Here is a 14,137-nt window from a genome sequence, read left to right on the forward strand (position 1 = left end):
ATTGTCACGATTATTAAATCTAAGTCGATTACAACTAACTTAATAAATTCATAAAAGAATCTATGTAGCTAGTCAATAAAATCATACTCGGATTTAAATCGATTGCAGATTTTCAGATCCAGATAAATTTTTCAATAATTCACATTTTTATTCGCAGGAAGGGTAAATTAAAGCGCAAAAAAAATCTACTTTTTGCGGATAATTTTATTCACCCCGTAGGATGCACGGTTGGCGTAATCATCCCTTCAAATGTGATAAATATTTTATGTCCATTTGTTTATTTTTTATTATTTTTATTTTTCTTTAGTCATTTATTTTATTTTTGTTAGAATAAATCATTTTATTTTTTTTATGCATAAATATCGTTTATATTAATCCATTGGATTTATTTCTTTCGTAATACCATTCATTACAATATTTACATAAACATACATACAACTTAAAAAGATCAAACATTAAACGTTCAATAATAAAAATATGTCGTTTGTTATTAGTATAATAATTATTATTCATTTCTTTTTTTATAATCATTTAATGACTGCCAATTATACTAAATTTAAGTCCCACTTAGGAGCAATATTTTTTTTACAATTTATCTATGTGCTGAAAATTGTTTTTCTTTCCTTTATTTTCTTAAACTAAAAATAATAATTTTTTTTTTTGTATTAACGAAATTCAAACTGATTATTCAAAGTAATAATTAATTAATAATTCCTTACAATTTCTGATTGTTAATATATAAATAATTTTAATATAATACACATGATATTTAAGCTCATAAATAATTATCAGAAATTAACATAAAAAATGCGAATGAAGGAAAAAAAAAGTTAAATTAACCCGTAACATCCAACCGTGGTCAACTTTGCTAATATTACGAATTAGCGGCGACAAAGTTATCTAATTGAGAAGAAGCTATCTACTTTAAAAAAAAAGCCTGATATATTTACAGGCTATTATTTTATTATTCAGATACAAAATCACTTTTTTTTTCTTTAATTGTTTCGTTCTTTAAGTATTTTATTTTATATTTTTTTTTTTATTTGTTTATAATAATAATTGTTATAAAAATTTTAATCGATTATAAAATTGGGGATGTCAGCTTGCAATAAGGCTCAAAAAGTTACAATTGGTTCTTGCATATTTTACCATATATAACAAATAATAATTATAAATATCATTTATTATATATACTACTATTTTTTAATAGATATGATTTCATGTGAAATTGTTACTTTGTCTTTGTATATTATTTTTTTTTTGACTTTCAGCTTCTTTAAATACAAGAAAAAAAAACATTTTTTCTTAATAACTTTTTATTATTATTTATCTTTCAATTACCCTCGTAAAAAATAAAATCTTGCGATTTATTCTTTAGGAACTCGTACATACACATTGAGCTCGTGAGACTATTATCAACTCTGATATTAATTTTTTTATGAATATTTTATCAGAGTAATTTGCCCATAGTATAACGAATCATATAACAATCGAATTTAGAATATGCTTTGAAATATATTATTTTTTTTTCTAGTCCTCGCTAGAAAAATCAGAAATGGTAAAAAAAAAATAAATCATCAGTTTCTATTAAATTAAAAAAATTGAATGTTCTACGGATGTCAACGTTTTCATATGAAGATTTCAATTCTTTTTAGTGATAAGTAGTAAAAACAGAAAATTGTTTTAGTTTTTAAATTTCTATATTTTCGCGCCATTACTATGGTAAGCTGAAGGTAAAATTTTCATATCTAAGTTGATAATCGTCAACTCATAAGTCAAATGTTCATATGTGAGAAAACTTAAAGAACTTTATCATTAACTTTTATTTTTTACATCGGAAAAAAATTTCATACCAAAGAATTGTTAGTCAATTTATGGTTTTTTTTTTCTTTTTCATTACCAACAACTTATTAAACATGCGCAAAAAAATTCCACCGCGCAACATTTCGTAGTAAATTTATACCACAATAAAAATACAGTAGATATATAATTACAAATCTAAAAAATCCCAATTTAATTATTTTTAATGGGAATTAATAAACATATTATTAATGGCTTATAAAACACGAAATAATTGCATTTATTGTTATTATCATTATTATTATTAATTATTATTATTATTATTATTATTATTTTGTTTGTTTAAATGCTCAGGGGGTCTCCCCTGGTAGTCCGACTCTACTGAGGGCCGCTCCTGAGCGTCATCCGTTACTACTGCGCTGCTCCATCAACAAGATGGTTAGCAAGGGTAGCAAGCCAAGTTCTGTTGTCTAAGTAGACGGAGAAATCTGAGGGTAGCAGCCTTCTGCATCCGCGATACCAGAAACTTAACTTGCGATGAACAAGTTGGTGTCCTAGCTAATACAGATACAAAAGACTTTCATCCCTCCAAGGACACCAACAATTAGAACGACAAGTCTGACACGGTAGCCAGGATGATATTATTATTATTGTTATTATTACTATTATTATTATAATTATTATTAATATTACTTTTCGTGTATATCATTATCAAAAAATGGCATTAACGAGATCTCAGTTATGAAAAAGTCGTGCAAAAGTTTAAATTATAAATTTTATTAACGCGATATTAAATATGTAGAAATAAAAAAAAAATAATAATAATAATTAACAAAATTTATTTAATCACACACTGAGGTTCATCTATATATTATTTGATAATCGCGTTTATTATATCTATAAAATGACATACTTAATTTTATACCTCAACTATACATGTATTAAGTTAATTATGTTTATCCAATTGTTATAGTTAAACTTTACTGATAAAATGTCTTACATAAAGCACCTTTATTAAAAAAGAAAAATAAAAAAATTTGTCAATATCTCATCGACGCTTAACAAAATACGCAAAAAAAAGTAACATGTCCAATATTTGTTTGTGCATTTCATATTACATTTATATTTCTCATGGACGCTTGTTACTTAAAAAAAATCATTTTTTTATCAATCGTCAATTATTTTTATTTATTTAATTGCACGTACGTATATTTCGTATAGTCTCGTGTGTGTATACATATATATTTAATTTTTTTTTGCGAGTTATATATTTGTATATAGTTGCACATTTATTAAAAAATTAATATAAATTGATCGCAGTGTTTTACTAATTAAGCGAGCTTAAAATTTATATCACATCCTTAGTGTGTGCTGCAGTATTTCCTAAGTCTACTTATATGTAAATGACAGTTGGATTTATTTATTTATTTTTTTTTTTTTTGTTTTTTATTTTCAATTTTTTTTTCAAAATTTTTTCTATAATTTTTTTTTCTACACTACGATGATATTCCATTGCTTAATGTAAATCTCAGCAAAAATTTATTGCGCGGTCTGTCGTTGTTTTGTTGCTTAATGAAAAAAAAAAAAAAAAAAAAAAAAAATTATTATTATTTCAAGCCGTAATTATTTATTTAGATATCATTAGTATCCAGTACTAAATGACAATGAATAATTAAAATTCAAAATGAGTGGGCAATTGAGTGAGTATTGTTTTTAGCGACGTAAAAATATTCAGCCAATAAAATTATGTAATGGCTGTTGTATTGGGGAAATAGTAGTAATTGTAGTAGCAGTAACAGCCTAGCAAGTACATATTTAATGACGATAAATCTTAAAGATTAATCAGTGTTTCCACCAATCGCAAAAACAAGAGAACCATCGTTGCCGCCTCTGGGTATGAGGCTTTATTATCTGCTATTGTCAGTGCATTGCTCGTGTAGTTAGATGAGTAGTTTCCGCTCTTTTTGGTGGTGGTGGCGGTGGCCGTCGTTTACTTGCTATTACATTAGCAATATTCATACTTATATTCTCATCAGCAAATCTAACTGTTGGTTGTCGTGCTGGGCTTGATGCATACTCAACAGGAGCATTTGGATCATTTGTGTATACATTTTCATACAAATTGTCAGCACCGTAGTGCTCTTGTACCCAATTAGAGACATTTGTTTCTCTGTAATCAGCAATAGCTGGGGGAGGATCACGAAATCCAAGTACTTCGTGTGGTGTTGTCGTTGAATCTAATTTACACTTTTGTGCAACTTGCCATTTTTTTCTCATAACTCGCTGAAGATCTTTTAGAAAATCACCGGGTGGTGCTTGATCAGAAGCTGCCAATTTTTTAGGTGAAGTCAGTCGTGTACTATCAGATCTTCTTGGTGGCATGGGTTTTCTTTGTGGTAATGCTGGACTTCCTGGTTCTTGTTGTGGTGGTAAATTAAATGTTATTTTTTTACCATTACCATTTTTAGTTTTAGGTGAAATTGGAGGCTCTTGAATAGTTACTCGTCTTTGTGGTTGTGGACTAGCGGCAGCTTTAAGTTCTGCAAGGTACGGTGGAGTAGCGTAGTGCCCAGAATTTTGTTTCAAAGCACTTCTTCTTATAGTATCCATATTTGGATTAGGCCTTATTGCTGGCCCACATTGTTGTGCAGCTGGATAAGTTCCGTAAATTTGATCAGATGTATAGTTTTGCCGTTGAAGACTATTTTGTTGCTGTTGCTGCTGTTGTTGTTGCTGTTGTTGTTGTTGTTGCTGTTGCTGTTGTTGAGCACCATAAGCTGGAGGTGGTACAAATGGCGGTGGTGTTGCAAAATTTGGTGAACTTGGCGTAAAAGTTGGTGTACTAGCATTAGATCCGGGATAAGAATCGTGTGCTGACATATTGGACACATGGTTGTGTGCGTATCCATTATTTTGGGAAGTAAAGTTACAATTTTGATTTGTAGTTGGATTATTATTATTGTTGTTAATGATTCCGTAAATTTGATTCGTGTTGTTCCGCGTTGGTGTGTGAGTCGGGGTGGATTCAGGTGACGTAGAATTTGTTGGTGTTGATTGTTGTTTATTAGGCCTGGCACGTCTAATGGTACCGGTTTCACCAACAAGTGGACTGGGTGGTGGTGGTAATGAGACTAGGCTGAGAGATGACCCAGAAAAATCAGTAGCATCACAAATTGGTAGTTCACCGGGAGCCGGTGGTGGTGGTAATGAATCCAAAGATAGATTTGATCGGAACATTTCTGGTGGTGGTGGTGGTAAAGGCTCACCATCAGACTCTATTTCTTCCGTAAATCTTGGAGGTGATGGTGGAGGTGGTAAAGAGGTAATTGAGTCCATCATACATGTGGGTATTGGACTAGTTGGGGTTTTAGGTTCTTGGCTTTCTGTTCTTGTGAAATTCATAGGACTGACTCTCTCACGGACTGGAGTACCTGGAGGAATAGGGCTAACGGGGGTAGCATTTCCAGATCTGTGATGTCTTTTTAAAGTTCCTGAGCCATCAGAATCAGTGCCGCTTCTTCTACGACTATGTCTTCGTGTCAGTGTACCAGATCCTGAACTAGTAGGACTTGGACAAGAATCTGGTTCATCTCGTACAGTTTCACCGACTTCTTTTAATTGTCTTGTGATTGAAGTTAATGGCAACTTAGGGTTCATTGAAGGTTTACGTTTTATTGTACCTGTAGGAAATTCGCCACATTCAAAAGCAACTTCACAACTGCTTGGTGCTCCATCTGATAGACATCCACTGGAACTCGAACTACTTGCACGGCTGAGTCTACCATCATTTGTATAACTCTGTCGTTGTTCAGAGTTGTAACTCTGCCGTTGATTATCATACTGTCGAGCGTTGTCAGTACCATTGTGCCTGTTCATTTCCGTGAATTGTCGAGCGTTATCATTGGTAGTATTGTACTGGGTCTGACTACTTGGTGGAACAGCGATTGAACTGACAGAGCAGGACCTAGCGTGTGCCAGAATATCCAAGTCCTCTTGCGCAAGTTCATCTACTAGTGTCCTGTAGTTTTCCATCAGCTGTCTTCCGTATTTGGCTACACGTATACCGACCATCCATCGCTCCAACGAGGCATTATCCTCAGCACACAAAAATTTAATGTACTTGGTTGACTTGGGCTGCTGAAGCCGCGGATGCTTGACAGCAAAACAAAAATCTGTCGGTGCTTTATATTTTTTCTTCCAACCAACACCGTAGTACACTTGATTTACATCTAATGTCGCTAAGCATACAAGATCCCTAGCAGTTCTCGCTTTTTCTTTAGGCCAGTAGTAAAGACCGGAAGCACGTAGAATAAAGTGGTACTTCTTCCAGCCTTTTTTACCGTCTGACTTCAAGTATAGTGGACCCTCGACCTGCGCAACAAAAATAAATAAAATGTTAAACATTATTTCTATTATGAGTCATTCTGCCAACTCGTCAGCTTAAAATTTTTTTTGACTCTAAGCCCGGAAGTTGACGTGACAAAACAAAAATAAAAAATAAAAAAAAACTATTTCATATTACACTTGCTGTAATTACCTCGGGTACTCCAACATTGCTGCTGGAAAAGAACTCCTCAAGCAAGATGTTCCTCGAATGGTCGTCGTACTCGCCTGTATTTCGGTCTGATTGACCAAGTAGGTACTTCTCGGGTGATAGGAAAAGTTGATTTTTGTCTGGTCTCTCAACAAACAACAATTTATTCTTCGAATCTCTTGTCCACAATAGTAGATTCTCAACCAACAACTCATGATCCTCGTATACCCTCTCTATAATCATTATAAAAATCACAATTTACTTTTTTTACTCTAAATCTATATCGTGTTGCAGAAACCACAAGACCGTATAAAAAAGTTTTTTTTTCTCAAATCATTATTTATCACTTAAAAGTATAGAAATGAATACAAAATATTTTTGCATTTTCATTTTTTTTTTTGAAAAAAGAAAAAAAAATTATTATTTTTTAAATCAATAGATTTTCATTTAGAAAATTAAAAATGAATAAATACAATTTTTTTTTTCAAGTACTTCCTTATGGTTACCGATGTTTACTCCAGAAATCATAAGAGCATAATACAAAAAAAATTCAAAATTTTTATACTTGTGAATGGTAGTAAATAAACATATTTATTTTATAAAAGTTGAATTTAAAATTAAAATTTACAGAATGCAATGATAAATTGTGAAAAGGATTCACAGGAACAGTTAAGATGCATGAGAGTAATAATTTGTATGATAGATGAAAAATACATCGACCACCGAAAAAATAAAAAGTTTTTTTATGCGCCCTTATATCTTTTCCACAATACATTTTGCAAGAATAAGCCTTAATGGCGTATCTGTAACGCGATATATGGATAATAAAAGTTTACCCATAAAAAGCTCAGGCAGATGCTCAACGACAGCCCACTTTGGATCCATCGCTACGTGGTTCTTATCAGCTAATAATCTACAAACATGAGCCACACTCATTCCTTCGTCGACAAGAAGACTTTTTCCACTTCCATCCAGTGTAAAAGCTTTGATAAAAAGTTTTTGAACACTGGCTTCCCGCATTTTCTCTAATGCCAGCCGTATTTTTTCAGCTTTAGCTCTACTGGCAGCATCTAAAAGTATTTTAAAATTCGATATTATTTTTGTTATACAAATAAATATCGTATCATAGTAATTTTTATTTTAATATTAAAATAAATTTACCCATCAGCTGATGTGATTGTTGTTGAGGAACCGTGTGCATGGCGGTCTGAGGTGGTTTATGTCCAGAACCACTGCTACTTGCTGAGCTTTCGCTCGACAACATCGACACCGTGTCCGAGAAGGCACTATCGTTATCGGGACTATCGGTGCGCATCCCTTGAAAATAAATAAATAAAATAAAATAAGAAAAAAGAACAATAGCGATACTGATGAGATAGATCGTTAATAAATGCATTGAATAGAAAAATCAATAATTATTGTATCGAGTTAAAGTAAAATCCAATGGACGTTGCATCTATATGAAATACAATCATACCTCCATCAGTTTTTCCAATGTCTGTGTTGTCTCCAGTATTAATTCTTCCACTGTTAGGTCTTCCAGTTCGTTGCGTATCTGGCGCCGGAGTGGAAGCAATGTCCCCATCACATCGTCTCTCCAAAGCGCATAGTTCTCCGAGGATCGCGTCCAGGTCGACATCTTGAGAATCTGTGAAACAAATATATCACTATCAGACATCACGTAATGTAAACGTGAATGGACTTTAATTTATATTTAACAAATAACTGTAGTAAAGAATTAAATTTATAAATAGTAAAAATATATAAATGAATTGGACTGTTGGGGTTATTAATGGCGACTATTTATCAGTCATGATGAAAAGTTTTTTAAAGACTGTATGACACATCAAGTTAAACCAGTTCTTATATACGCTAATGACTTAGACATTTCTTCCCTCGGCTATCGCACCGGCTCTACTGCCGAATGAACTAGAAATACGCCAGATAATGACTGACTTGCTGGTGCAAACTCGTATAGTGTAACTGCCCTCTATACATGTGTATATACATATATATATATATTCTCATTCTCATTACAGTTTTAATAGCTCGCGAATGAAATAATTAGTTTATACATGTATACATTCATATTAATACAACATATACCATACATAAATTTTAATTTATATATTTAACGAAATTATCAATTTACTATGGATTCAATATCCCTATAGATGATATCTATTACACGTTATCAAATTAATTTTATCGTTTGAAACTATAGTAACAGCCATGGTCATGAGTAAACAGTTTTGCGTTAACAGGATGTTTAATCAATAAATTATATATTTACTTCATTTTATTATATATTTAGTTTTTATTGTTATTAATAAAAAATAATATTCGAAATAGTTGAATTTATTGAGAATTTTATTAAAAAATATCAATTATTCGAAGGCATTCAATAAAAATTGTTGAATAGGAGCACCGTTTTTTTGTGTTTTACGGATCGTATTCGCTTCAGTCGTTATATTAATTAACGAAATTTATTTTTAAATTGTATTTATTCAGGCTCTTTTATTTTATAACGCTAATTGTTTTTTTTTATTTTTTCGAAACTTATATATTTTTATAATGATACCGCACTAAAATTAATTTACCGTATTTTAATGAAAGTTAAAGAGAAATTTTAAATAAATGAATGAACAAATTGAATGAAAATACATAAAAGTAAATTTGAACTTTGATGTTTATTGCATTTGGATGATTATTATAATTGATACAGGAATTTAAATAAATATATGTGGCGTATACATTTTATATATTAATATCTAATGATGTGATACAATTTCTCAGTCCATAATATTTTAATATTTTATTAGTGAAAATTTAAATGATTCGATGTGAGTGAAATGAAGAGGGAGATATTTAAATTTATTAGTTGACATAGTACGTTGAACACGAGTTGCAAAATGAGTTGGAAGTGAAGGCGTTAAATTTCATTGAGTTTGCAAACGTGCTCTGGGCATTTGGCATAAACTGACTAGTGTATGAGCGTGGGTTTCAACTTATAACGCTTCCACTTTACTATACATAACATATCAAACATGTAATTCGTATAATATCTAAAGATAAAGTCTCTTCTGGGTGTATTATTTGAGAGGCTATCCACTGCTCATACATCCATCTAATTCAACTCACTGAATTATCATCAATCATAATTCATGAGGATAAAATTTTATTACTGAAAACTATGCAAACTAAATTAAATCATATAGTATTATAACATAAACTAACCAATAAAATTTATTTGTGGCAACATAATAACAAAATAAGATTAAAAAATTAAAAAGTTCATACCTCAATATCTCATGGTATAATAAAAAAAAAAAATAACATATTAAATTAAGACCGTAGTTTTTATTTTATCTTTCAAAATACCGCCGTTGGTTTTTTTATTATAATTGCAACAAATATCATCTTATTTAATACACTACTGTCCCTCTGACGTTGTCATCGCTCGTTAGAAAGAGTAAATTTATGAAAAAAGAATATACAAACAAAAATGTTTGTTTAACCCCAAATTGTCAGTTAAAAATTTTTTTTATTATATAATTAAACAAAAATGATTTGGATAGTAATTTTCAATAGGGTTCTTGCCATAAAAAAACAACAGCTAATAGAAAAAAAATTAAATCGAATATTTTTTTTTTTCGCGAGTTATTGTACTCACAAATGTCCTGAATATTACTTGACGTTTAAGGTTTTTTTGATTAAATCAATTTTTTTCAAATCATTTCATTGATCAATCACTTTAATAACGTGTCATGATTTTTCCTTAACAAGTTCTAATTACGATGATATAGATTTTAATGTATTGTAGTGTACTACAAAAAGTGAAGAAATGATTTAACGTGAGTGAAACAGCTGAAAATTTTCAGGCGTTTGTAAAGTACACTCATGGCGTTCGCGCTAGATGTGCAAAATTTTTTATATGCTCAAAGATATATTTGTAGGTAAATTTTAAAGGAATCCAACGATAGTACTTGTTGTTATGGAGAAATTTTCATAATATTTTGCCACAATAGATCTTCATTGGTCGAGTAGGTTCCAAAAATACCATTCGTTCAAAATTTTTTATATATAGCGGGTTTTATCATCACGATAGCGTCCATAATTCACAACGGATTATTACAATGAAATTTTGTAAAGTTTTGTTTTTTTGGGCAATTGTCAAATTCAAAGATGAGATAAATCGGTCAATCAATTGCAAAATTTTGGCCATTTGAAATTTTCAAAATAACAAAAAATTTTACCTCCACGGCTTTTTTCTCTTATACATGTAACTTTATTATGACATAACTTAATATAATAACTTACATTTCATTTTTTTTTAATTTTTATTTCATGATAATTTTTAGCGATTTTAAGAGGGTTTAACATTTTTAAAATTGTTTTTTAAAGCTCTAGTTTCCATTGGATCCTAAAGAGCATTTTTTTTCCTATTTAACAATATCTCATTTGATCTAAATATATACTTAAGTATATCCGCGACAATACGATGACGATTTCCAGTTGGAATGTGAGATAACTGAAGAGAATGGTTAGTGGTGATGTGACAAGAGAGAAATGTCAGTGGCATTAGAGTTAAATAATTGTAATCAGGTGAATATTGAATTAATAAATTTATATTCTTTGTTTATTAACACAAGAAGATTTATTAACTTTGTTGAGGACATAAAATAGTTATTAATAGAGAATATCACATTGTGTATATATATTTAAACCGTTATATGTATGACAAATTGATGCTATATTTGCTAGCAAGCAGTTCTTTTAAATGAAAATTCAAGAATAACATAAAAAAAAAAAAAAATAAGTTGGTTTGTATTCTCCAGACGTTCTTCGAGTGGCAGTAGACTTTTGTGAGTCACCACAGGTTGTCTGATATATGGTTATAACGCGTCTCTGTTCTACAATTACGTCGAAAACTTCTAGTGACAAGGAACGAGTAAATGTTTGACTTTTTGCTATAGTAAAGCCTATATATAAATATATATAAATGTACACGGGTTTTACCCGTGGTTTAAACTCAAGATTTGTTGCCAGCTCTAATTCAAGAAGATTAAATTTTTAATTTAATCTTTTATTATTTTTTAATAATAAAATTTTTGTTTACAATTAAATATAAAAATAATTATAAACAATATACAATATACCTATAGCTTTGACAGAATAATATCCAAGTATGCTCTCGTTACCAAAGTAACCGAGCATTTTCGAGTGATTGATTTCTATCAAAGCAACTGCACTAGTCTAGTGAATACAATAGCTAACTCTCGTCGATCAACGGCATAAAAGCATCATCGAAAGCTATTAAACTCTTGATCAAAGCATCCATGCGTAAAAATTTTATCCCTACATCCGGATAAACAATATACTTATTTTATTTTATTTTATATATCATTACACTTTACACTTCACGTCATGTGTTCACCTCACCAACTTATTTAATAACTCTAATTTAAATCTTATCATTTAATTCTCTACGCACATAACTGTTTATTAAAGAGAGAGAGAGAAAGAATAAAAAAACAAAAGTCTGCGTAAATTTGATAAGAATAATTTTTCAAAACAAACAACAGATTTTTTTAAACCTGAGTGGAAGCGCGATGTTAGTGGCGCGTGCGATGCGAGTCGACTAAAGGCCTAAAAGGTAAAAGTCCCTCGGCTTCTCAACTCGTGTTTTCCATGCGCCTTCATATATGTTTATATATATTTATGTATGTATGTATTATATGTATGCCTCATCAGCGAACGCGCTTTACACATCTTCACTATTCAACTGCACTTAGTGAATGTCTTAAACTAACACATTCAAGAATTGTTCTTACTTACAAGTACACAAATTTCCATACAAATTGAATTTTATTATTACTAACATGACTGTGAACTCTAAAACTCATATAATGAATACCTATATACTAAATTTCATGTATACCTGAGTTTAATGATAAAAGATAATGATAATGATAATAATAACAATAATTTTATTTTACACGTGAAATATAAGACGTTACTTAGATGATTAAGTTATAAAAAAAAAGAGTGACGGTACAAATTAAATGAAGATTTTAGTACATATATAGATGGAATTAATTAAGTAATAGTGATAATTAATTATAGTTGTTCACAACTGCTTATAAGCAAGTAAATTAATAATGCTTCATAAAGTTCATATATGAACGTAATCATAACAAAGACAATAAAAATAATTGATGTGCTTAGAACAACACTAATTGTCCTACGCAAAGTATTATTGATTAAAATGCAATCGGTTATTGATATTAAAAGAGGTCATTGATCCATTGACGATTGTGCAAATCGATTGTTAAACGACCTCAATTTTATATAAAGCGTAATATCACGGTTAATTTTATTTTTCATTTTTATATTTTATCACCAATTATTGTAATGCGGTGGTATTTTATTTGCTATATGAGTGAATAAAATAAAAAAATACGCCTGAGAATTTTATATAAATTAAATCTTTTGGAATCTTGTTAATTTTGAACAGATATCATAGTAATTAAATTTTTAAAAAATGCAAACTTTTTACTTAAAACTAAATAGTTAATGTAAATATATATTTCCTGTTGTTATTAAATGGAGTATAGATTAATTTTTACTGAGCATTATTATGTAAATGTTTTTTCAAGACTTTGTTTTATTTGCATTTTTAATAATTCAATTTTTAATCATGGCTTTACTAATTTACATAACTCATATTTCTTAACGATGATGCAGAGATATTGGTCTGGATAAAAATAATTTTTTTTACAGTCATTATATAATATAATTAAACATATATTTAGTGAATGCTCAATATATCAAGTTTCAAAATTCACAAGTGATTTCGATATTGCTTTAACGAGATCATCATTAATTATGTTTACCAAAAAAAAAACGCAGGTAACAAATTTTGTTATCAATTATTCCATAACATAGAAGTTTATGAGAAAAAAATAATTTCGATATTAAGAGAGATTTCAGAGCTTTTAAAAAAAAAAATAAATAACATTCTAGATCAAAGGATATCTAGAAAAATTGGTATAGATCTAAATAGATCAATTGACATATCAATGGATACCTAAATTATTTTTTCCTAGGTTGTAAATTATTCTGCGACTAAGAAGCGATAGAAGACTTCATCAAGCTATCGTAAAACTAATTGACATTGATATATAACTTCAATCATGTTATTAGTTCCATGATAATCAATAATAGCAGCAGCGAAATCAGTGATATAAAAAATATCGTAAAAAATTTGAGTTGTAATTTGCTAGTTTGCCAAAGTTTTGTAAACAATTTAATGTTTGATTTGTTGTATTAACACTCCTCTCTTTTTTCCGATAACATTGAACATATTTTTTATTTTTATCATTACAAACTTTTATGAGAGTAGTTCTTTGATAACTTTTGTAGCAACCATACTTTTATTTTGTAACTAGTTGGATTTGATCGAATATGATACGTATTTGTTTCACTTCAATACGGAAGAGTGGTGCTCATTAACTGTCAAGCAGTTAAATAGCTTATACATCTTTGATAAATTTAAACTGAGGATTTTTCTTCTATTACATACTCGCTAAAAATGAATTATTGAAATTCACTACGAATTAGTAAGTATGCACTTGGACCCAGCTATAAGTATACCACGTCAAATTAGTGATATACTTATAGCTGTAGGAATAGTGACTATCCACTGATTCGCAGTGAATTTCACTAATTCATTTTTAGAGAGTATATATCAGGTACTTTACAATTGTTAATACAATAATCTTGAGTATTTACTTAATCAAG

At 29.8% G+C, this 14,137-nt stretch overlaps 1 protein-coding gene across 6 annotated transcripts in view; it reads right to left on the minus strand.

Moving 5' to 3' along the window:
* Positions 1-374: 374 nt before the first annotated feature.
* The window catches only part of LOC130663536 (amyloid beta A4 precursor protein-binding family B member 1-interacting protein), a 165,014-nt gene continuing 151,251 nt past the window's right edge, over positions 375-14,137 (minus strand). For 5 of the 6 annotated variants that reach the window (XM_057462805.1, XM_057462806.1, XM_057462803.1 and 2 more), the window contains 5 exons: positions 7,812-7,982; positions 7,496-7,651; positions 7,171-7,404; positions 6,338-6,567; positions 375-6,171 (listed from right to left, as the gene is read on the minus strand). In XM_057462805.1, coding sequence (XP_057318788.1) covers positions 3,721-6,171; positions 6,338-6,567; positions 7,171-7,404; positions 7,496-7,651; positions 7,812-7,982 — 3,242 coding nt within the window. In that variant the 3' untranslated portion in view covers positions 375-3,720. Of the gene's footprint in view, positions 6,172-6,337; positions 6,568-7,170; positions 7,405-7,495; positions 7,652-7,811; positions 7,983-11,493; positions 11,951-14,137 lie in introns of those variants that run through there. The other variant, XM_057462808.1, reaches the window with a different exon arrangement.

The sequence above is a fragment of the Microplitis mediator genome, chromosome 2 (genome assembly GCF_029852145.1).
Source record: "Microplitis mediator isolate UGA2020A chromosome 2, iyMicMedi2.1, whole genome shotgun sequence".
Lineage (NCBI taxonomy): Eukaryota > Metazoa > Arthropoda > Insecta > Hymenoptera > Braconidae > Microplitis > Microplitis mediator.